The 24,720-nt window shown below is 39.9% G+C and overlaps 1 protein-coding gene across 10 annotated transcripts in view; it reads left to right on the forward strand.

The window, feature by feature from the left end:
* The window catches only part of SOX5 (SRY-box transcription factor 5), a 421,524-nt gene that overhangs the window by 127,588 nt on the left and 269,216 nt on the right, over positions 1–24,720 (forward strand). For all 10 annotated transcript variants that reach the window (XM_034782427.1, XM_034782373.1, XM_034782420.1 and 7 more), the window contains exon 3: positions 23,832–24,042. In XM_034782427.1, the coding sequence (XP_034638318.1) occupies positions 23,832–24,042 (211 nt within the window). The remainder of the gene's footprint in view (positions 1–23,831; positions 24,043–24,720) is intronic.

Raw genomic sequence — 24,720 nt, forward strand, 5'->3', positions numbered from 1 at the left:
AACTCCATCACTACTTCTACATATATGTTTGATAATGGGCTGTGGAGGCTGTCACCTCATGGTCACAAGTTTTAAATCTGTCTGTCTTAGGTACTTATATGGTCTCCATTACCATAGTATCTGAGTGATTTGTGCTGGCCAAAGGTATTGCCATATAATAGTTGTTTGATGGCCCTTGTGAAAAAAAGTTGGTTATTTCAATTTAATTCAGGTAGGAAATGTGTCCATGTACCCAAGAACTAGCTCAGTTGCCACTAATTGGTACCTTTGCTCTAAGAGTGGCCAAGGACTAGTAAGTATGAAATCCCCTCTTATCCCTGGAAGTGCTATAGTACTATAGCATGTCAGGATTAAGACACAGGGTTGAGTGTGAGGTATTGTGGGAAAGGTTACCTATTCAGCTGTCCTTCTGTGGATAAATAGAGGACTTCAGTTTCCAATGCTGGCAAGTACTATATTCTTTTTTGCTTTTTAGAGAGAAAAAAAGAATTAAAAAAAATAGAAAAACATTATTTTAATTGCCAAATCTTTGGCAAAAAATTCCAGATGGCTTTTGAGTTTTTGAAAGCTAACCAAAGTCGCTCTTTTAAAATAAAAAAGGGGTTGAGAGGGAGGGAAGAAATACATTTTTTTAAACACCTCCTACAGTGATGAGAAATATACTGCTTGAAATCAAGCAGGAAAAAAAAAGATTTTTTTGAAAGAGCTGTCTGAGTTCCATGAAACACGGTATGAAAGAAGGGACTTTTGAAACATTTCAGAAAATAAAAAAATTCAAATTTCCCAAATCTCAGAAATAGATTCCCAACTGCCTGATTTGATTTTTAATGAGTTGGCTGATTTTTTTTCTTTTAAGTAAATCTATAAAGCTTTCATGAATCTGGCCCATTGTTTAGCACTTATCTCATGAGTAAAGCTTGAGAGGTTTGGCTTGAAACTTACCTAATCACATCTTTGGAAGATGGCCCAAGCCTACTGATTTTTAAAAAAAAAAAAAAAACAAAACAAAGCAAAACATAATCAAGAAATCCTGAGGAAGTTTAGTGAATGAGTCCCTTACAAATCTATACAGCCCTTACTGAATGAGTCTGATCCTTTATATATATATATATATAGGAGTCTTGTATGAATAGGTCATGTGTCCACCACATTTTTCTTACAGTTTCTGACTATTGTGCAGCTCAGTGGTGGGTGCATTAGACTGCTGACAGCCACTCACATTGTGATTGTTTTGTCATCTAGATCTGCTCTGACCAGAACTAAACAGCACAGGGGCTACAATGCCAGTCACCTATGTATACTAGTACTACCAATGTGGATACCACTAATGGTAGTGCAATAGTGGGAAATCTTAAGAAAAACTGGTAGAGGAGAGACAGCTATGTAGTTGGGTGAAAGGGGAGTAGTCTGTGGCAGCGTGTGTCTACACTAGGAACACTTTGCAGATATAGCTATACCAGTGTACTATACCAGCAACGTGCTCCTAGTGTGGATGCAGCTTATACTGGCAAAATTGTGATTTTGCTGGTATAGCTTATTCCAACCCGTCCAAGCAAAATAAGCGTATAACAGTAAAAGCTCAGTTGCGCCAATATCATTGCATCTACACTAGGGGCTTTTGCCAGCACAGCTCTGTCAGTCAGGGGTCACACTTCTTCACTACCCCTGACTGACGTCTATGCTGGCAAAAATTTGTAGTGTAGCCTGGCCTTCGTAAAATCTGTAGGTAACAGTATGGTTGTGCAATGACAGTGGACCTTAAAGGGTCAAAGAAAAAAAATTGTAAAATGGCACTTTTTTACTCCACAGATTTACTCCCTCTAGCTTTTCAGGGCAGGGACCTACTAGAAATCCTAGCACAATGGGGTCCCAATCCTGTTTGGAGCCTCTGCTGCTACTGTAATACATTGATAATATAGCCTTGTCTTCACTAGGAACTTGACCCATTGCTGACGATGGGTGTTTGCAGCAGGTACAGCTGAAATGGTGCTGGAAAAGGGTTTAATTGTCACTCTCTACAGTTGCAAGAAGACTCAGCCATGGTTTCTGAAATGGTGCTGAACACAATTTGGCCCTGTGTGCACGTGTGGTCAAACCTTTTAGGGACTGGTTTAGGGACAGCACAACCATTTTCAGCAGTGGTAAATTTCTCAGAGGAAGAGAGGCTTGTATATTGTCTTTTGCTTACTTCACTGGCAAAAGCGACTTTTTACTTCTGTTAGCATTACAGAGCTCTGACTGCATATCTGTGGAGCAATAAGCTAGATTCTATTCTACCTTGCACATTTAAAGAATTGTCAGTCAAGTCTGACTGCAGGATCTCTCTTAATGGCAATGATATAAAAGGCAGAGGAACACAGTTTGGGACAGATCCCAGAGCTAGTATTTGGGAGTGGGAATGTCTTTTACCTTTACACTGAAGAAATTTGATCTGGAATTCATTAAGAGGGAATAAATAATTGACCACATATCATTTTCACAGTCACTTTTCTGATCATCATCACCCTTTAGAACTTATTCAAACTTCTAAACCGAATCATTTTTATATGTGAGAAACAAAGTGAACACGAGATCTAAAACCCAAACACCAGATTCTCCTACCTATATTGACTTTGAGTAGTACCTGAGTTTCAAATAAACCAAATGAGAAGGTATTTATTATAGTTAGAATAGTGGTTTCCTACATTTTAAGGATTTTAAAAAAACCTCCAAGTAGATATATATCAAGAAATTATGAAATCAACCTGCTGCTTTATTGGTAGCCACTGAATTTGGCAGTCACAGAATTTGATTGTTGTATTGAATGGCGGCTTTCACACTTTTGTCATGCTTTGGGCCACTTGGTAAGAGAAGACCCTCACCTGGACCACTGTCCCTTTCAGAATTCTCAAGTCCTCCCCATTCTCATGTATTCATCTGAGACGGGTTGGAGATGGATTCAGCCCACAACAGAAATAAAGGTGTGTTATTTAAGCCAAAAGGGAGATAAGGATGAGAACTAGAATACGAGGGGCAAGAATTAAGTTGATATGAATCAACTCCTCAGCCAGATGATGATCAGATCCAATATGTTGTTGGTAAAGTATGTTTACACTACAGTAAAACTCCCACAGCTGGTCCATGTCCGCTGATACAGGCTCAAGGGGCTTGGGCTGCAAGACTATAAATTTGCAGTGTAGCTGTTCAGGCTAGGTCCCAGAGCTTGGACTCCAGCCTGAGCCCGAACATCTCTGATGCAATATCATAGTCCCGCAGGCCTAGCCCTAGGCCTGAGTCAGCTGACACAGGCCAGCCAGAGGTGTTTTATTGCAGTTGATGAGCAGATCAACATCCTGTCTCAAAGGAGAAGTCAGATACAATTCAGGGCCATGAGGAGAATACAGAAATCTGCTGGATTCATAGAAAGAGGTAGATATAGACCAATGTGGATGCTGATATGGAGCAAGAGCAGTCTCTATGCTGAAATGATGGTCAAAGTCAGGCCATGCCACAATAATGTGCTGAGCGGGTGAAGGATTCACATCAGAACCAAAGACCAAGTAGAACATAAGGCTGGCCCTGTTAGAGCGCTCCTGAATAGAAGGTCTCTAACCTTCAGAGGAGTGAGGATCTGGAATAGCTTTCCAATAACAGTAGAAGAGCAGACAGCTAGTTTTAAAATGGAGCTTGATAAATTTGTGAAAGGGATTAAATGATGGGGTTGCCTACAATTTCAGGAGACTGGACTCGATGACCCAGGAGGTTCCTTCCAGTCTTAAAATGCTAGGAATTTTCTGTTTATGACTCTTAATGAAGAGATGAAAGACCTTATAAATATAGGATATAATTTATTACAAAAAGTACATTGAGTTTCAGAAAAGAATTTACCTGGTAGCATTAACTGGCAGAATGGTGGAGGAGGAAAATAAATTTTAATAAAAATAGGTAGATGTAAAGGAGAGTTCTTTTAAAATGAGCTTTGTGGAATTGCTGGACTATAAAACTGGCTGGAGAACTTTCCCCAGGGAGCAGTGCGTGTGAAGAGGGATAGCTCTTCATCACCAGATAAGAGTTTTTTAATAAGATGATTGCAGTTGAAGACTTTAGGAAAGTAAGAACAGCTACCAACTGGCAAAGTATCAGTTTGTTGTGTAACAATTTTGTTGCTTGTTTCCAGATTTTATCCATTTTCTGTTGGGAATTCTTTGTATCTGTTTTGATAAATAATTGTACTTGTGAAGGTTAATGGAGTGTCAGTCCCTTATTTACTCTCAAGTCAAATGTGGTACATGCTAGTCAGAACTGTGTAGCTCATGCTTCATGAACAGTTGACCTCAACACTTACAGTGTGGTTATAGTCAGATAAATGACTGTAAACATGACATTTTAAGGTCCCATATTTTCTCTCTTGCAATGGCTTTCCAGATCAAATTTGATCACATCAAAATTATGTATATACACACACATATCTCCACACATATTTATAATTGCCCATACGGCAAACTTAACCTGGGATTTGAAAATCAAGTTGTCCCTTTTCCCTCATATCATTATAAGTAATAGATTTTGAAAATGGTACTTAACTGATTGTTCTGTTAGTGATATGTGTGGCAAAGTAGAGTGCAGCTCCCTCTTTTATATCTGTACTGACTTTGCAATGGTAATGATAGTGTAAAAAAAAAAAAGGTTTTGCCAATAAAGCTAGCAGATAGACATGATTCTATCTGAAGACACATGGGGACCAAATATGTTGAATGAGATGATGCCATTTTAAATAGTCCCTTTTCTGCCTATAATTGCCCTTTAATAGGGGTACACCCATTCTTGGAGGGCCATGTAAATGTTTCCATGCTAAACACATCCCAGTATGTGCCAATTGGGATCTAAAATTATTGTAACCCTTGTGATCACAGAAATGCTTAGCAATTTCCAAAGACTCTAGGTCCTATTTATTTTCCACTTTTTTCTCCCCCAATATTTTCCAAGTGGTATTACTGGATTATGGAAATACAGTGGTTATTTTCTTCATGACTATTAACACTCTGCCAGTGTTTCATATAAAGAACAAAATGCAATGCAAACTGTGTTGTTGCTTGTTTTCACTGCAAATTGTGGTGGTATGTCGCTGAGTTCACATAATGCAAGTGCTGATGTGGCTGACACTAGTGACATGTTGCATAGTTCTGCAGGGAGAAAGTTCTTACTTATCATCCAAATGAATAATATATATGATAAAAAGTGAATAGATTCAATGATATAGACTCTCAGGCCAAGATTAAAAAATAAATAAATCAATAAGTGCCTAAAGTCAGGCTCCTAAAACCTTTACTTCAGCACCAAACAGGTGACCTGATTTTCAAAAGTGTTGAACACCCAATCTCTCCCATTGGAGTTAAATGGGAGAGTTGCTGGGTGCTGAGATCTTTTGAAACTCTGGCCACTTCATTTGAAAATCTAAGCCGCTTCATTTAAGGGCCTAACTGGGAGTTGAGCTCTTGGAAATCTCTCCAATAGTGCATTAATATTTTAGTTGATTTAAACAAAAATGCTTGTGACAGCTCTGAAGGCTGATGTTCTGTGTTTAGTTACAGAACTGATACAGCAACATTACCAAGGTTCTCCCTCTCTGTCCCACATCTGTCCCACGTCAACCTAGTGGTACTCCTTAGCTCAGAGTATGTGTGAGGGAAGATGTGAGAGCATTGCTCATTTTCCAAGACTATTTAGTCCACAGTTTCTCTTCTGTAGTAGTGGTGGGTGTTTTGGGATTTGGGCACTCGGAACTGGACTAAGACAACCAGTGGCCAAATGTGAGCCACCAACCAGTCACGTGATAGTAACTTTTTGATCTCTCTGAATGTAGACTTAATTGAAACTTGCGGCTTACAGAAACTATTATTTCATTAATCTATTGTCTATCTAGATCTATGTTGTTTATGGGATGTGAACTTGATACAGTGGTGTTGATTGGATGTTGCAAAACAAAGTTATTATTTATTATTTGTATTGTGATAGCGCTTAGGAGCTTGGTCATGGACCAAGATCCCATTGTGCTAGGCATTGTACAAACACAGAACAAAGAGAGTTCCTGCCCCAGAGAGCTTACAGTCTAATTTCAAACCTCTTTTCCAAAATTCAGTGTTGTAATATAGGATCAAGCCCCCCACCCTCCAGGATCTTACTTTGAGAATACAGACACTCCCCGACTTGCACAAGTGTTCCGTTCAGGAACGCCTTGTGTAACTCAAATTTTGTGTAAGTCGGAAACATATACCTGACCATTACGCAAAAACAAAACAAACAAAAAAACCCTCCTATTTCTAGCTTAGGGAACTTTTTCCGTAAGTGTGGATTTGCGCAAGTTGGGTTTGTGTAACCTGGGGGGGTGTCTATATGTAATTAATCACACAAAGGCCCGGGTTCTGCAGAGTGCTCTGTTCAGGCACGGGAATACACCAGTGCAGAACTCAGTGAAGAATCAAGGCCTAAAACCTCATCTAAAATTTGGAAGGGAAAAAAAAAAGAAACAAATGTACTTATGTTGCTAGATGTACGTCTATACAGCAGATGTGATTCCCAGAATCCCAACTCAGATAGATGTACACACGCTAGCTCTGTTTGAGTTAGTACCTAAAAATAGTTGTGTAGTTGCAGAGATGGGTGGCAGCTCAGGCTAGCTGCCCTGAGTACATGCCCTGAGGTTGGGCATTCAGGAGCTAGCACGAGCCACTGCACATGCTGCCACATTGCTTTTTTTTTAGGCACTAGTGCATGTATGTTTACCTAAGCTGGGAATTACACCTTCCAATTGCTGTATAGACCTACACTTTAGAGTACTCACATGATTATTGCTGGTAAAGGTTTCCTGTGGGCTCCTTCATGTAATATAACATGGTGCTCAGAGGGAAGGAATAAAGCAACATTACACATCCATGAATTGTGTTCTAAACATATATGCCGCATAGTATGTGATGCTAAAGTGACGTTAGAGAACATTAGAGGAGAGAGAACAATCATGTTATAACCATGAGTAATGTTAATAGACACAAACATTATAAGCACTATTAACATCATTAATTGAATGGCAACGCAGTCGGAACTCAGTTATGTCTAATGCTGAGAATCAGGTGGTGTTGGAACAAAGTGTTCCTACGTTGTATTCTACAAGCTTTTTATGAGCTTCAAGTTAAGAAATGCTAAGGAATTCAATATTTAAATCATGTGAATACAAACTAATACTCAAAGTACAATAACTTAATGTGTATCTATGATATTCTTCTCTAACTGAAATGTTTGTGACTCCTATTAATGTTATACATACACATTGTGGAGAAGTCTGAACTCCTTTCAGATGGACTGATCTAACCTAGTGAGGAGGGCTTTAAACTAGGTTCACCGGGGGAAGGAGACCAAAGCCCTGAGGTAAGTGGGGAAATGGGATCCTGGGAGGAAGCACAAGCAGGAGAGCGCAAGAGGAGAGGACTTCTGTCTCATACTGAGAAAGAGGGACGATCGATGAGTTATCTTAAGTGCCTATACACAAATGCAAGAAGCCTGGGAAACAAGCAGGGAGAACTGGAAGTTCTGGCACAGTCAGGGAACTATGATGTTCTTGGAATAACAGAGACTTGGTGGGATAACTCACATGACTGGAGTATTGTCATGGATGGATATAAACTGTTCAGGAAGGACAGGCAGGGCAGAAAGGGTGGGGGAGTTGCGTTGTATGTAAGAGAGGAGTATGACTGCTCAGAGCTCCGGTATGAAACTGCAGAAAAACCTGAGAGTCTCTGGATAAAGTTGAGAAGTGTGAGCAACAAGGGTGATGTCGTGGTCGGAGTCTGCTATAGAGCACCAGACCAGGGGGATGAGGTGGATGAGGCTTTCTTCTGGCAACTAGCAGAAGTTGCTAGATCGCAGGCCCTGGTTCTTATGGGAGACTTTAATCACCCTGATATCTGCTGGGAGAGCAATACAGCGGTGCACAGACAATCCAGGAAGTTTTTGGAAAGTGTAGGGGACAATTTCCTGGTGCAAGTGCTGGAGGAACCAACTAGGGGCAGAGCTCTTCTAGACCTGCTGCTCACAAACCGGGAAGAATTAGTAGGAGAAGCAAAAGTGGATGGGAACCTGGGAGGCAGTGACCATGAGATGGTCGAGTTCAGGATCCTGACACAAGGAAGAAAAGAGAGCAGCAGAATACGGACCCTGGACTTCAGAAAAGCAGACTTTGACTCCCTCAGGGAACAGATGGGCAGGATCCCCTGGGGAATAACATGAAGGGCAAAGGGGTCCAGGAGAGGTGGCTGTATTTTAAAGAATCCTTATTGCGGTTGCAGGAACAAACCATCCCGATGTGTAGAAAGAACAGTAAATATGGCAGGCGACCAGCTTGGCTAAACAGTGAAATCCTTGCTGATCTTAAACGCAAAAAAGAAGCTTACAAGAAGTGGAAGATTGGACAAATGACCAGGGAGGAGTATAAAAATATTGCTCAGGCATGCAGGAGTGAAATCGGGAAGGCCAAATCACACTTGGAGTTGCATCTAGCAAGAGATGTTAAGAGTAACAAGAAGGGTTTCTTCAGGTATGAATGAGGGAGGCAACCTAGTGACCGATGATGTGGAAAAAACTAATGTACTCAATGATTTTTTTGCCTCTGTCTTCACGAACAAGGTCAGCTCCCAGACTGCTGCACTGGGCAGCACAGTATGGGGAGAAGGTGACCAGCCCTCTGTGGAGAAAGAAGTGATTCGGGACTATTTAGAAAAACTGGACGTGCACAAGTCCATGGGGCCGGATGCGCTGCATCCGAGGGTGCTAAAGGAGTTGTCGGATGAGATTGCAGAGCCATTGGCCATTATTTTTGAAAACTCATGGCGATCGGGGGAGGTCCAGGATGACTGGAAAAAGGCTAATGTAGTGCCCATCTTTAAAAAAGGGAAGAAGGAGGATCCGGGGAACTACAGGCCAGTCAGCCTCACCTCAGTCCCTGGAAAAATCATGGAGCAGGTCCTCAAGGAATCAATTATGAAACACTTAGAGGAGAGGAAAGTGATCAGGAACAGTCAGCATGGATTCACCAAGGGGAAGTCATGCCTGACTAACCTAATTGCCTTCTATGATGAGATAACTGGCTCTATGGATGAGGGGAAAGCAGTGGATGTGTTATTCCTTGACTTTAGCAAAGCTTTTGATACGTCTCCCACAGTATTCTTGCCGCCAAGTTAAAGAAGTATGGGCTGGATGAATGGACTGTAAGGTGGATAGAAAGCTGGCTAGATCGTCGGGCTCAACGGGTAGTGATCAATGGCTCCATGTGTAGTTGGCAGCCCCAAGGGTCGGTCCTGGGGCCGGTTTTGTTTAATATCTTTATTAATGATCTGGAGGATGGTGTGGACTGCACTCCCAGCAAGTTTGCAGATGATACTAAATTGTGAGGCGTGGTAGATACACTAGAGGGTAGGCATCGGATACAGAGGGACCTAGACAAATTAGAGGATTGGGCCAAAAAAACCCTGATGAGGTTCAACAAGGACAAGTGCAGAGTCCTGCACTTAGGACGGAAGAATCCCATGCACTGCTACAGACTAGGGACTGAATGGCTAGGTAGCAGTTCTGCAGAAAAGGACCTAGGGGTCACAGTGGATGAGAAGCTGGATATGAGTCAACAGTGTGCTCTTGTTGCCAAGAAGGCTAACGGCATTTTGGGCTGTATCAGTAGGGGCATTGCCAGCAGATCGAGGAACGTGATCGTTCCCCTTTATTCGACATTGGTGAGGCCTCATCTGGAGTACTGTGTCCAGTTTTGGGCCCCACACTACAAGAAGGATGTGGAAAAATTGGAAAGAGTCCAGCGGAGGGCAACAAAAATGGTTAGGGGTCTGGAGCACATGACTTATGAGGAGAGGCTGAGGGAACTGGGATTGTTTAGTCTGCGGAAGAGAAGAATGAGGGGGGATTTGATAGCTGCTTTCAACTACCTGAGGGGGGGGGTACCAAAGAGGATGGAGCTCGGCTGTTTCTCAGTGGTGGCAGATGACAGAACAAGGAGCAATGGTCTCAAGTTGCAGTGGGGGAGGTCTAGGTTGGATATTAGGAAACACTATTTCACTAGGAGGGTGGTGAAGTGCTGGAATGCGTTACCTAGGGAGGTGGTGGAGTCTCCTTCCTTGGAGGTTTTTAAGACCCTTCTTGACAAAGCCCTGGCTGGGATGATTTAGTTGGGAATTGGTCCTGCTTGAGCAGGGGGTTGGACTAGATGACCTCCTGAGGTCCCTTCCAACCCTGATATTCTATGATTCTATGATTATGTTTCTGACACTGGCTGCTTGTAGCTTGCCTGCTTGTATCTTGGACAATAAAAGTAAACACAAAGCTGTTGGCATAGTTCCTGCTTATAATGTCATTTGCATGTGATTTTCACTGCTCCTTCCGATAATTGAATTTATTCCGGCACTTTATTTTTAAAATGTATAGTCTCCATGCATGGTCCCATCTTAGATTTAAAACAATTATAAAAAATAACCAAACTTTATCCACTTCTGTTCCATACATGCATGCATGTATGCATATACTATAAATGTATGCACACCTGTGTTAGAAAGATAGAAGGTGAACAACCGATGAACCAAAAATCTACAGTAAAAAAAATAATTAAAAAGATGAAGTGTGACTCTTGTAACCAAATACTCTGTCTTTGTGTTCACCCCCTACCTGTGTTCAAGGTCTCTAGGTGCTCAATAGGAGCTTTTTAATTATTTCCCCCTGTTTGATGTTGCTAAGTATAATGAATGGATTACAGTGGACTTTTTTGTAGAAACCCTGTGTGTGCGTCAGCTCATTGCTGGTAGGCACCGTGATACCTGGCTGGATCATGTCCTGAGCCTCACTCTTGATAAATTTAAGATAAAAAAAGACAGATTGTTTAAAACCAAGCTCTATTAGTCAAGTGATGCTTCCTCGTCACAAATTAGGCTAGCATTCTTTCCAGCAAAAGTGGAGAAAATGTCTGTGTTTGGGGTTGGGCAATTTTGTGTTTTTTTTTTTTTCTTCAATATCAAGGCAGTATCTCTCTGTGATGACTGAGAACTACAGGGAATACTCAGAAACCAGTGATTCAAGGAGAAGCTTGGGGAAGGAGAGGCTAATTCCAGCAAAAGTTATTCATCCCCTTCCTACGCTAGATAGCTTGGTATGACTTCAGTAAAATAACTGTTTGTTATAGCTTTTGTTACTGGCATGAAATACTAAATTGGCAGCGAGTAATTTTATAAGCAACATGTTGCATTGACATAATCAGTTGCAATGACCTGAAAAGGCTTTTTAGCTGCAAAAGTGAATTAGATTTGTCTGCCTCCAAACTAGCAAGGATAAGAAAGCATTTGTGGTGCTCAGTGTGATTTTTTGGAAGATGATTGGAGGAAGGGGTGTAGAATTATCATCCCCATACAATTTTGGAACAATGAAATTCTTAATTAAGGATGCCAAAGTATGACTCTGTATAATCTTATCTCACTGCTCAGAGGTCCCTTGGTAGAAGACCACATATGTTATAGTATGTGACTTAAAAGTGTCGAGGAAGGATCAACTGTGAATGAAACCTGGTGAGGTGGGCTGAGTCAATTTTAAATCAGAATTGATTTGCTTTTATGACTTTGTATAACACAAGTTTATGCATGTAGGGTTAAACTAACTCCTGTGTGTAAGGCCTTCGTACTTTTAAGTCCTTATACACCTAGAGGAATGAACATGGGGTAAGTATTCAGGAACTCTCTCTAATGTTAAATCTACTCTGCCATTGACTTATTGAGTGGCTTGGGCAAGTCATTTCCTTTCCTTTCCTTGTTTGTTCCATCTGTAATATGTCATAGGATTAATTTGTGAGGATTAATTAATAATTGTTGGTGCAGCACTTTGATGGTACATGCCACGCAAGTGCTAAATGTTTTTATTTAATTTCTTTTTGTGTTTTTTTGTTTAACATTTTATTTTTTGTTGGGTTTTTTTGTTATTTTTTCTGATAAGAACATAACACCAAATACCATTAAATCCTATCATATATATTTATTCTACCTTACTATCTGTCTATGAATGTATACATTTATCCCATGTGCATTACGATATTCTCTGAACATCTTATAACATTTCTCATGTGGTCTTATTGCTCCCAAATTGCCATCACAGAAGCTTTCACATACACCTTAAATTCTTCTTCCAAATTCAGTTTCTCTAGGACTGAGGAACAGTATTTGATAAAATGAGAGTCCAGTTAGTCGAAAAAATATATCAGGAGTTAGGCAGGAGAGGGAGGGAGAAGAAATCCCAGAGAGAAAGTAGGTCTATTAATAAATATGGGAAAGGATGAAAACAGGGATTCACTGAAAAAAGCTAAATTTCTGAATTGTCCTTATAATCATTCTTTTACCAGAAATATATGATAAATAAGTAATAGGCAATTAGAGAGTATTGGAGACCTTGATAAAAAGAAGCAGGTAAGAAAAAACTTGGAAAACTTAGATACATTAAAATCCATGAGTCCAGAGGCCTGGATGAGGTCATCTCAAGAGTTAAGTAAATGAGGTAACAAATTTCTGTACCACTGGAAATTACTTTTGAAAAGTCATGGATTCTGATCTCCTTATTCACACTGAGCAGTACCCTACTCCACATTGTCCACTGGAGTCAGAGGAGTGTCTCGTGAAGTAAGGTGTGAATAAGGTAATCAGATTCTGACCCATATAGAACTTGGGAGCTTCCAGAAGATTGTTTCCAAAAAAAGGGGTTCTAATATTCTAAACATGGAATGAAGGTGGTGGAGTGATTCTGGCAATTGTCATCACATAAATCTACCTGTAATTCTTAATAAAACAATGGCACAAATATGTAAACAAACACGTAGAGGATAATGGAACCATGAACAATATCCAAGATGGCTGAAAATTTCAAACCACTACAGGGGATTTAGCCACGTCTTTCATTAATTTTACAAGCATAGTGTGTAGCTTAATAGAAAATGTATGGCTAAATCCTTGGCATTACTTTGAAAATTCCAAACCCATGGGTTTATAAAGAGCAAGTCATATGAGACCAACTTGATTTTTTAAATAATCATGTAAACGAAGCATTTAATAGACTGTTTCACAAATTTTCACTTGAACATTCTAATTGTCTTGGATATGAGCACCGTCACACTGGTTGAGAACAGGTGGAAGAACTGAAGGAAGGGTAGTGCTAATGCACTTGAGTTTTTGGGAGGTGTGTATTGTGGTGATGTATGACCAGGTTTTATTTAACATCTTTAATAAAGAGGTGGTGCTAACAGCATATTAATTAGAGAAATGGATCTTTCCCTTTGATATACTGCCACAGTTGAGATCAGCAGAGGGGTTCATGCAGGAGCTCCCTCAATGTAAATGAGTGAGAGCTGCGGGCAAGGTGTGGCCTGTGAGGGGTCCCCTGTTTTGGAACCCTTTTCCTCCTCATCTTGGTCTGCCAGGGGCCAGATTTGTTCATCTTCCAGGCACGCAGTAAAAGCCCATCAAAAGACTGGGCTGAGGTGAATATATTTATGGGCACTCCTTCGTTACTTTTTCATTTTTAATTTATGGGATAGGCACCCAGTACACTGGATGGTTGCCTATAGTTGCATTGTAGAAATTTGAAGAAACAGATTATTCTAGAAGTTTTAAGAAGGAAATTAATTATAATACATTAATTAAAAATTTCAACTGAACATCAGTGAGGAGAGAGAAATAACATATAGGGAGGTTAAAACACTGTATGTAGGAAATAATAAAATGTTTCATCCTATAAAATTACAAGCTAATACAGCAGGAGAAAAAAAATCCATAACACAGATAATCAATGGGAGGAAGGCACTTGGAAATGCTGAAAGAGATTTAGGTGTGATAGAGCAAATTAGATACGAGCTTGCAATGCGGCATGGCAGCAAAAAAGGAGGTAACAAGGAGGTAATTGTCCTTCTCTTCATAGCTCTGGTAAGATTACATCTAAAATATTGTGTTCAATTCTGGGCAATTCAAAGATGTCAACAAATTGGAAGGATTTCAGATACAAACAGAAATGATTAAAGGGCTGTAAGAGCTGATTTGTGAGGAAAGATTGAATGAGCTAAATATGTACAGAAGAGCTAACTATGGCCCAGCAGTAACTAAGGGAGGTTGTGCTGTCTAAAAGGACAAGATGGGTACAAACGCCATGGAGGAAGAGGGATTGTCCAAGTGTGGTGAAAGGGGATATAAGTGGAGTAATAAATTGAAATGAAGCAAAGAAAAGTTTAGGCTGAATATTAGGAAACATTTCCTAGCAGTGAGGTGGTTTGGTCTGTGGAATATTCACAAGGGATCCATTGTTTGAGACATTTTAACTAGCCTGACCAAAACAATTGGGAACATACAGGTGGACTACGTTGTGCCATTGAGGCACAGCCCTGCATTGCGGGAGGGGCAGAACCACACTGCCTCAAGGAGGAGCATTGGAGGCATTTTATGTCTGCAGCTATGTCTTACATGATGAGCTAGGGGAGTGATTCCCCTGCTCATGCATATGTACTCAGGCTAGCTCTCATCAAGCTAGCGTGAGTAGCAATAGCCACCGTAGCATCGGTAATGGCAGTGGAGGCATGGCTGAGCTGTGCGGAGTATATACCCACTGATTCCGGGCGAGTCTGTACTCAGCACAGCTCAGCGGTACCTCTGCTGCTGCTACCATGGCTACACTGCTATTTGTAGTCGTGCTAGCTCGATCAGAGCTAGCACAAGTATGTGTACACGAGCAGCGGAATAACACCCCTAGCTTGTAGAGTAAACATAGCCAGAGAGACAGAGCCCTGTTGGGGAACACAAATTACTACAGCCCTTTTAGGGTGCACCATTCTCCCTGCCCCTTCATTCCCCCTTTCAACCACTGTGATCCTTCCCTTAAGGAGTATCCTGGTAGCAGCTCCGAAAATGGAGGCTGTAATTCTGGACAGCCTGTGTGTGATATGGGCAAAGGAGTGGAGTTCTTTATTCCATTCCCTGCACCACACACCCACATAAAGGATTAGCTGGAATCTGGCCCTTAGGGAACAATCTTCCGTTGGTCACTGAGCGATGGACTAGGTGATCTCATAGCACCTTCCCATCTGTGAGTGTTATAAATTTATAGTATGTTGAAAATATCAAAAGTAGAAAACTGGAGAACAGCTTGTCAGTCATTGGAAGCCTACGGCATCCCATATCATCTCATAACAAGGTTGTGAAAATGTATTGTAGTACATGATCAGTAAGTAATTTCATATTTTAAAACTATGGTCATTTTATACCATGTTATTTCCAAACTAGCAGAAGGGTTTAATACAAATTAAAGACTAAACCAAGCAGTTTTGATAAGTAGTCTTGTTTTTGTTTAGTAAGGTCTTAAGGGTGATCTTTAATCCCTCAGGGAAGAGATCATAAATGTCTTAAATTGCTTTTGCAGGGTTTTATTTATTGTTTTTAGCCATACAGATCACTAGCAAGAAGATAACGAGGCTGTCATAGTACAAAATGTTCTTTGTTTTTACAGGTTGTGGTTAATACATTTGCAATTCTCAAAATGCCACTCTTGCTTATTAAGTGTTTTTGAGAGCAAATGAAAACCTACATTTCATTCTTGAGATCAGTGTTTTTGAAGAAAAGGGGAGCATTTTAGAAAAATGGAGAGATATGTCTAACTCTGTGTGACATTGCTACCTCAACAGGATCTCTGTCACTGCTAGTCCCTCACCAAATTTACGCAACACAGTACTATCAGCGTGATTATTTTTATTATCCCTCATGCAAAAGAAGGATTTGCAGTTTCTTTATACAGGAAACATTTTATGATAGCCAATATGAAAAAGTATGCAAACAGTTTGGCTAAAAACAAGATAAAATTTAAATGACCCACAAAATTGGAAAAAAAAAATCTGTCAGATTTTCAAAAGTGGCTCCAAAGTTTATTAACATTTGCTTTATGCACCCTTCACCACTGCAGATACATAGTTATACTCATAATTCTTTGATCTGCAGTGCCCCCAAATACAGAAAGCTGGTTAAGCCCAGACCAATAAGAAATACTGAATGTGAGCTGTTTGTGTGGATAGTGGGAAAACCAATGAGAGGACAAGAAAGGTTTGTATTAAGGCAGTGGTTATCAAACTATAATCGGGAGACCACTGATGGTCTATGGAGAGCTGGCTCCTCCTACTTCCTTTCAGCTGCCTCTGTTGGACTTGTCAATACAGAGAAGAGCTTGCATGATTATAAATGTAGCTGGAAATAAGGGGGATGCAGTCTCCTATATGGGCCATTGCTATGGGGATGGAGGGAAGATCAGAAAAGAGAGTTATCCTCACAGATTGCTGCTGTGGACAGGACTGGAGCAGACATCCCCCAATGCATGGAAATTGCCAACCAGAGAGGACTGAAGAGCTAATGATGGAAAAGTAGCAGAGAAGAGAACTGGCAGCATATCCAGGGGAGTTGAGAGAAAGGTGGATTAGGCAGCTTGGCAGCATTCCATGAAAGAAAGGAATCAAACACCTGGTCAGCATGTGCAGTGATTGACTAATGATCGTGTGACATTGGTTAGAGCCCAGTGTAATACAAGGAGTTGCCATGCAGGTTACATACACACAGCTCAGGCTGTGCTGATACATCTCAATCTTCGTTTGCAATGCAGTCCTAGGGTGCTTCTGAGCATGGATTCTTCTAGTCGTGCAGCACTAAGGAAGCCAAATGTGAAAATGCTGATATGCACATCTGAACACAACAGTGGATAGATATGGCTCTGGACAGTTTCAACGACATACCCGAACTTTCAGTGTGGGATTTTCAAAAGTGCTCAATATTGGCAGGGCCGGCTCCAGGCACCAACGAAGGAAGCAGGTGCCTGGGGCGGCCAATAGAAAGGGGCGGCACTCCGTCCGTTATTGGGGCAGTATGTCCGGGTCTGCGGCGGCAATTCGGTGGCGGGTCCCTCAGTCCCTCGCTTCCTCTTCAGTGGCACCTCGGCAGCAGCTCAATCGGGTTCTTCTTCCTTTTTTTTTTTCCGCCACTTGGGGCGGCAAAAAAGCTGGAGCCGGCCCTGAATATTGGCCTAACTCTGCTCTCCTTGAAATCAAAGGTAAATTGATTTGAAGGGAAGCCCAGTTGGGCCACCTCTGAACACTTGTTAAAATCCCATCCCCAGTGCCTTACAGGAGCCATATTAATTGTGCTGAAAATTGTCAGAGTTTAAGTCTTTCATGGTCCTTTTCAACTAGAACAATTTTCCTAGCACAGGTCATCAGGCTCCTAACTTCTCCTAATTCACATCCTTCATCAAACTGCACTTCTTCAGCTAAACTCATTAGTGTTAAGGTCTATCTCAAGGTGCTGTGATTTGAATACTAATCTCACAACATGCTCTCCTCCTACTGCTTTGTCACTGTGTGTCCCCCTGTCATGTGGTTGGCAGCTTGCTTTTGTGCTTAGTTTTGGCCTATGTAGATATTAAGGTTTATGGGCAAGAACTATGGGCCAGATTTTCAAAGGTATTTAGATGCCTAAAGATTCATATAGATGTCTAGTGGCATTTTCCAAAGTACCCAAGTATTTTAGGCGCCTAACTCCCTTTTATTAATATAAATAACACTTCTCTAGAGCCTTTCATGCAACAATCTTCAAGCTCTTTAGGAACAATAATGTAACATCTCCAAAAAACCTTAAGTATTTATTAATATTTATTCTTATCACCACTTTTAATATGGGAAAACTAAAGCACAGGGAAGATAACTGGCATGCTGGATATCATTGACCAGATTCCTTGCTTCCCAATCCTGTGCTTTAATTATTAGACCATGTTGCTTGAGAATCATAGAAGTTACAGATGGAAAAGACCGGATAGATCATCACACCCAAACTCCTGCCAGTGTAGTTTCCAGTCTTGTGGTAGAAGTCATTGCTGGATTTTAGCCCAAAGGACAAGAAGCAGCAATGATTGCCAAAAAGGAATCCAATACCAAGTAATATATCAATGCTTTAGATAAGGAACTGACAGTTCCAAAAGATGCGTTCGTAGAATCCCAAACGCATTATCCATTTTGCAGAGTCAAAAGAATTTTTTTCTTAAATCAATTTAATTTCAGGTGAGTGTAGTATGGTCTATGTAATCAGTGAAAATGTGAAACTCTGCATTTAGAAACATCTCTAACTAAAGAGAGTCCCTCTCCAAAATGATGCAGTTAAAAGTCGTTTTCTTCCACCACCATGACCTCATCACTCAACTCCACAGATCCATTCACCGACTGTTTCTCCATTTCTTTATTACATTTCATCTCCTCCCCCTTACCTTTAGGCCCCCTGATGCTGCGGTGATGCTCTGTGTGGGTGGAGGGATCTGCTTTCATGGATCTGGTTACAGGGCCAGAATCTGAGGCTTGACTCAGTGCTACCCCTTCCAATATCTTAGCTCTTATTTCCTCCTACACCCCTACCAGGACCCTATGTTCTTCCCAAACCTTACTTCATAATGGTATTTCTCGTTTTTCCCCCCTCCATGCCTTTTTGCACACTCATGTCTTTTTGCATACTCTCTTGTGCTCCAAGTATCCTCTATTGCCTTTTTCAGATCTCTTTAGAGACCACTTCTCCCCCATCATTGACTGACAATTCTGCTGCGAGAGAGAATTCATAGACAAAAGACCTATTTAAATATCAGATAGAAGCTAGTTAATTCTACGTTTTTTAAGTTGTTCACTAGGGAAGTAGGTTCATCTTCTTGAAGGTGCCATGAGTACAGCCACCACCATGCAGTTTTCAAACAACATCCTCAGTACAACACAAACAACATAACACAGGATTCTGGGGGTGGGGAGTGGGGGGGTGTCAAAAATTCCGTAGTGATTCAGTAGCACAATTATTACTGAAAATCAATGGGACTTCTGCTTGGGTCAGTTAGGATCCTTTGAATATCCCACTCATAATCCTGTGAAACAGCAGGCAATACTGAACTGTCTGAATTTTAAGTTCTTCTACAGTAACAAAGCTGAAAGCTGTTCTGCATTTTAAAAAAATAAAGTTTGATTTTTTTTATTATTTTTTTTTTACTACTTTATAATGCACAAAATAGGCCAGAAAGGTTTTTGTCTGTGGAAAAGAATTTCTGGCATTGTGTTTTTTGTGGGTTGGTTGGTTTTCAATATTAGAAATATCACAAATGTCAAGTTTGGTATTTCTTGGTACTGTGTGCTCTCATGCTTTAGTTGAAGAAGTAGGGAGGTAACAAAGGGATTTACCAAAGATGTCCTTTCTCCAAAATATATATTAGGCATTGAAATTAAATAGCTGTTAACAAAATGCAAACACTTCTAAGCAGTCTGACTAAAAATCCCTTGCCTTCACAATTGCTCTGTTTTCAGTCTCTTTCCCTTGTAGAAACTTCACTAGTTTTCCAGTCACTGTAGGGTATTCCAGGGTAGACAGAGCCTAAATATTTTATTTAAAAGACAGGGGGGAAAAACACCTTTTTTTCTTGTCTTCTTCACACATTATAAAGAGCAAAAATGGGCAGAAGTCCAGCTTTAAGAAACCCTGTAGTTAGGTTATTCTTACCATAAAGGATCAATTCTTTTTAAACCAGACAATATTAGTGCTTGTTTTAAAGACAGGTATCTTATTCCAGGTATTTTTGGCTACAGCCCCAAAAGTCAGCTTACCTTTATCATTTTAATACTTCAGATACAGCATCCCAGAACAAGAGGTAGTAGTAATTAACAGTTTCAGCTTAGCTCTGAATTTCCATTTGGTCATTGGTCAGCTTAGGTAACAACTTTAACTTTAATGTTACAGAAGCACAGTTTTCTATCTGAGTTTAATTTTGGATTAGGAGCTGAGAAGTCATATCTGATAATGTGCATCCAAAGTCTAAGAAGCAGAGGCTGAAATGTACTTAAAATGCTAAAAGATACTACAGTAATCTGCGTAATGTACAACATCTTCCTTTTGAATAAATATTTTACGTCACTTTAAAATTGGAAGAGAGTCTTACTCAGATTGTGGAAATGGAAACAGGCCATTTTAAAGATAAAAATAAAGTTCTTTTAACAGCAAAATATTTGTACTTTTTATGAGAGCAAGGGTAATATTGAGTAATCTTTAAAAATCTATCGCTGAGTGAGGATAAGTCCATTGTCCAGTGACATGACTTTTCCTGTCAATCACAGAGGTGACAAGGGGGCTAGATTAAGTAAAGCTTGCCCAAGATTAACAAAGGAAGATTATTGACCTCATCCTGAAAGGGCAGAAGCCTGTTTTATCATTAAACCTTGGAAGAGAGATTCGTTCATAGGTGGCAACTTTCATATAAATGAACAAGTGTTTCTGAGGGACTCTAGCTCTGAATAGAACCGGAAGGCTTGAGTCTTGGGTCAATCTATTTTTCATTGTTGGTGGGGGTGAGAGGAGAAAAGTGGCCAGCCTGAATGACCTTGTCAGCAGGATCTTTGTAGGTTCCTGACTGCCATCTAAAGTGGAGAAAACAAGAAACGACTGCATCAGGTGTTGGTGAGTACAGTCCCAGTTTGGAGTTTGATTGAGTGTTGTGTCAGCACACATTAGCAAGCAATTCACAATCTAAATGAACAATGGACCCCCATACACAAAACAGCTGCTAACTGCATAAAACTGTTACAGGGATTAGCAAAGCCAGAGGCTGAAATGTAATCAAATTTGAACAGGTGAAATGGTTACATAGCAGACAGAGAATATTCCTAGGTGAATTAGCAACAGCATCTAGTTTTCCACTGTTGTGGTGACAGGGGTTTGTAACACTTGTAAGGTCTGTTGAATTTCCATAAATTTCCCTACCTTAACAAGTATTTAGAGAAGCTGGTGCATGCTGCTGCTGCTTCTTTTTTTTTTTATGACACTTACTAGAAAACTGTAATGTGCTTTTCTTTCAGTAAACTGAGTAAAATTGTGTGTTTTTGTCTTTTCAAAAGATAGACCTGCTAAGTCTCACTCATTTGAAGGGAGGCTTTCCTACATTGGGATTAATTTTAGGCAGTTTCTGAAGTGTTGTCCTCTTGCCATTAAGGATTCTTCAAGGTGTTGGCAGTGGGATGTTTAAAGTCTCATGCATAATTTCTCAAGAATTCCATCACTGAAAGTTCCTTAGCTTTATACAGCTCTTAGCATATGTCCATAAACATGAGTAAGTTGTTTATGGAAGTTTTTCTTTCTTCTTTTTTCAAACAATGAAAGACTTAATAGGTCTGAAAGGCTTTATCTTTCATTTTGTTTTTTTTCTCCTAATAAAGATGTGAAATAGAATGTGAAATTAAATAGAAGTGAATAAGGTAAAACAAAGACAACAGTTAAGCATTTCAGGCTGTTGTGCAGAATGATCATAGGATACAATCATGGCTAGTCTGGTGGAGGGTATGGGCTCACCTTGATATTCTGAGGTTTACACGTGAAATCTCATTAACACTAATGGATGCAGTGTGCACCCATTCCTGTGCACTGGGAGGAGAATATTCTTTTTAGATTGTAAATCACACAAGGAATGTATGATTGCTGCAGATCTTTTTGGATGAATAATTCACTGTACCTTAACTTAGCTCACAAAAATTTGAACGCAGCTGTGGTCCTACTGTATGTGTGTTTTAATTAAGTGTAGTGTACATTAAGAACAACCCGGGCATGAATAACCCATATATGTGATATTCAAACACTATGTATGCACACACACAGATGGGGTGGTTTAAACAAAGATTGAAACAATTTACTCTTGGAGCAGGAATTTTAAAATATAATTTAATGCACAGATATGATTTTTTGAAGTCTGTACAGGGCTTAGGTCTGATTTATTTTTTTTCCAACTGTGCAGTCTTACTGTATTGGTATGTATAAGGCCCTCCCCCATCAGAGCACCTCACAATCATTAATCGATTTATCCTTATAATACCCTAGCAAAGTAAGGAAGTATTACTGTCATCCCTGTTTTAGCAATGGGAAACTGAGACCCAGAGAAACCTGCTCAAGGTCACACAGGAAGTATGGAAGAACCAGGAATTGAACGCAGATCACCTGAGCCTTAGTCCAGTGCATTAATCACAACACCACTCTTCTATCTTGATGCAATTTCCCCCTTCTGAACAAATAGCTCATATAACTTTTAGTAATGGAAAGTATTCTGGGATACAGTTTGCATGCCAGTAGTTTGTAAAATACATTTTTTAAAAGTTGCCTTGCATTACATTGTATCTTCCTTCAATAGCTGCAGTCCTGAATATACAACCTAAAGCTATCATTAACCCCCTCCCCACCCCCCCCGAAAACAGAAACAAGATAATTTTCGTTTTCAGTTGGTCATCTGTGAAAAATTATCAACATTATTGAAACTTCATGAAATATTCCACTATATATTTTAATAAAATTGTTTACCAAAAGGGTTATGGAAAATTTTTAGTTACATAAAATCACATTTTCTTGCTGAAACCTTGGTTTTCAATAAATGAAGACTACCAAAAATTATTTGGAATTTTTTTTTTTTTGGTGAAAACCAGTTTAACAAAAAATGGAAAATGAAGCCATTTTCAACCCTGCAAAATGGAAACAGTTTTTAAAAGTGTCATGATTTTTTTCAACCAGCTTTATAACTGAGATGAGAATCTGGTTCACGGACTTATTAGTAATGGAAATAATTATCCAACGTTTTATACAAACACATAAGGAAATACTCTGTAGCGTTATTAAGAGCTAAAGAATAAGAGAAGAATCTGAACAGAAGGAAATGGTTAAAACAGATAATAGAAATATATAATTTTGCAACATTATATAATATAGATATGATATGTAACAAATTAAGGACCTGAATGAAGACATTAAAATCAAAGGAACTAATCAGGTACATAGTTAACTTTAAGCACATAGTGTTTGCAGGATTGGTTTCTAAAGTAATAGCAGAGGAAGAATGGATTTAAGAGGCATATGCAAGAGTGAAAAAAAAGATTTAAAAAGAGAAGGGAGAGTCATTGAGTCAGAAAAAGATACTTCATATGCCAGAAGCTGCAGAGAAGAAGGCTCTCATGTTAATGAGGCAAGTTTGTACATATAGGACCTAGCTCTGTCATCTGTTAAAGTCAATGAGATTGCTCCTGTTGACTTTAATGCAAGGAAGATATGCCTGTATTTTAGGAAATTGTGCATTTGTGTCACTCTGCCACCTGTGAGTGTCATGAGGACCACCCTTGTGAAAAATATTGTCTTTAAAAGAAAAGAGAGTATGAGATGGAGGAGGAGAAAAGAAAATGAATTAGAAGCAGTAAAATGATTGCTTCTTTCCTTAGAGATGGGAGAGCTACTTGAACTGTGAGTTAAAAAAAAAAATCATATAGTGCAGGGATTTAATAGCTGATTATTATTTCATTTCCAACAGCAACTAGCCATCATGGCATTAAGTGCTTTAAAAAGGCAGGAAATTAATTATCCTAGGGAAAAAAATCTGAAGATTGCGCATAGAAAGCTGTAAAAGAGCAAACAATTAAAGGTAATCAATACCATTGTTATTAGAAAACCTATGAGTGCAACACTTCTCCTCAATTAGAGAAAAACTGTATTTTATGTTTCTCTCCTGCAAGCTGATCTTTGCTCACTTCAGCCTGTAATCTTAGTTTATCCTTTATCGAGAGGCTTTGTTCTGGATGTTTTTGAAGCATTGCATTTCTTTTTAAAGGTTTCGCCAGAAGAACAAACAGCAATGAACTCAAAGAACAAAGGGTTGTTATTTCTTTCTTTCTTTTCTTCTTTTTCAAGTTTCATCTCATGTCTCTCCTCTTTCAGGAAGTTGATGGCAATAAAGTGATGTCTTCATTTGCCCCGCACAACTCATCTACCTCACCCTTGAAGGCAGAAGAAGGTGGGCGTCAGAGTGGAGAATCATTGTCCAGTACAGCCCTGGGAACCCCTGAAAGGCGTAAAGGCAGCTTAGCAGATGTTGTAGACACCTTAAAGCAGAGAAAAATGGAAGAGCTCATCAAAAATGAGCCAGAAGGTAAGGCCTGGGAAATGGGCCAAAATTTTGTTTTCTTTCCTCCAGGTTCTGTCAGCTTTGGATATCCATCCATCCATCTCCTGCTCTTGTTGCTGGCAAAATAGAAGTGTGTGTCCTGTCTACACTAGGGATAATTTTCACAAGTGTTCCACCATTTCACCAGCACTGTTTAAACTTTTTCCCCACCTTTGCCCTACTCTGCTTTATATGGGCTAGCTGCTGCCAGCACTGTAAGCACAATGTCTTCTAACCCGGCTCAGAATCAGGTCTAATTGACATGCTGGTTGCTACTGTGGTGACAAGCCAGGGCCCATCTACATTAGGGCTACTGACATTGCTAACCCCAGTGAGCTGAAAATAGTGTTATCAATGATGGCAAACTTTTGAAAAAAATCCACTTGTATAGACAGGGCCAATATTTGAAGGACAGAAGGTGGAATTTGGTAATCATGAAAGGTCCTGGATTAAGTGTGCCCTAAACTATAATCCTCTTATTTATCTATGGAACAGATACTGTACAAACAGATGTAATACAAGTTTCTCCTGTGCTGCTCTGGAAATTTCTCACCCCTAACATTCAGGGACCATCTCTAGGAGGTGGCAGTAGAGTCTCTGCTCTTTCTGCCCTTGGCTTCACTGCCAGAGATATGAGCCACCTGTCCATGGGCAGCAGCTATC

Source organism: Trachemys scripta, chromosome 1, assembly GCF_013100865.1.
Source record: "Trachemys scripta elegans isolate TJP31775 chromosome 1, CAS_Tse_1.0, whole genome shotgun sequence".
Taxonomy (NCBI): domain Eukaryota; kingdom Metazoa; phylum Chordata; order Testudines; family Emydidae; genus Trachemys; species Trachemys scripta.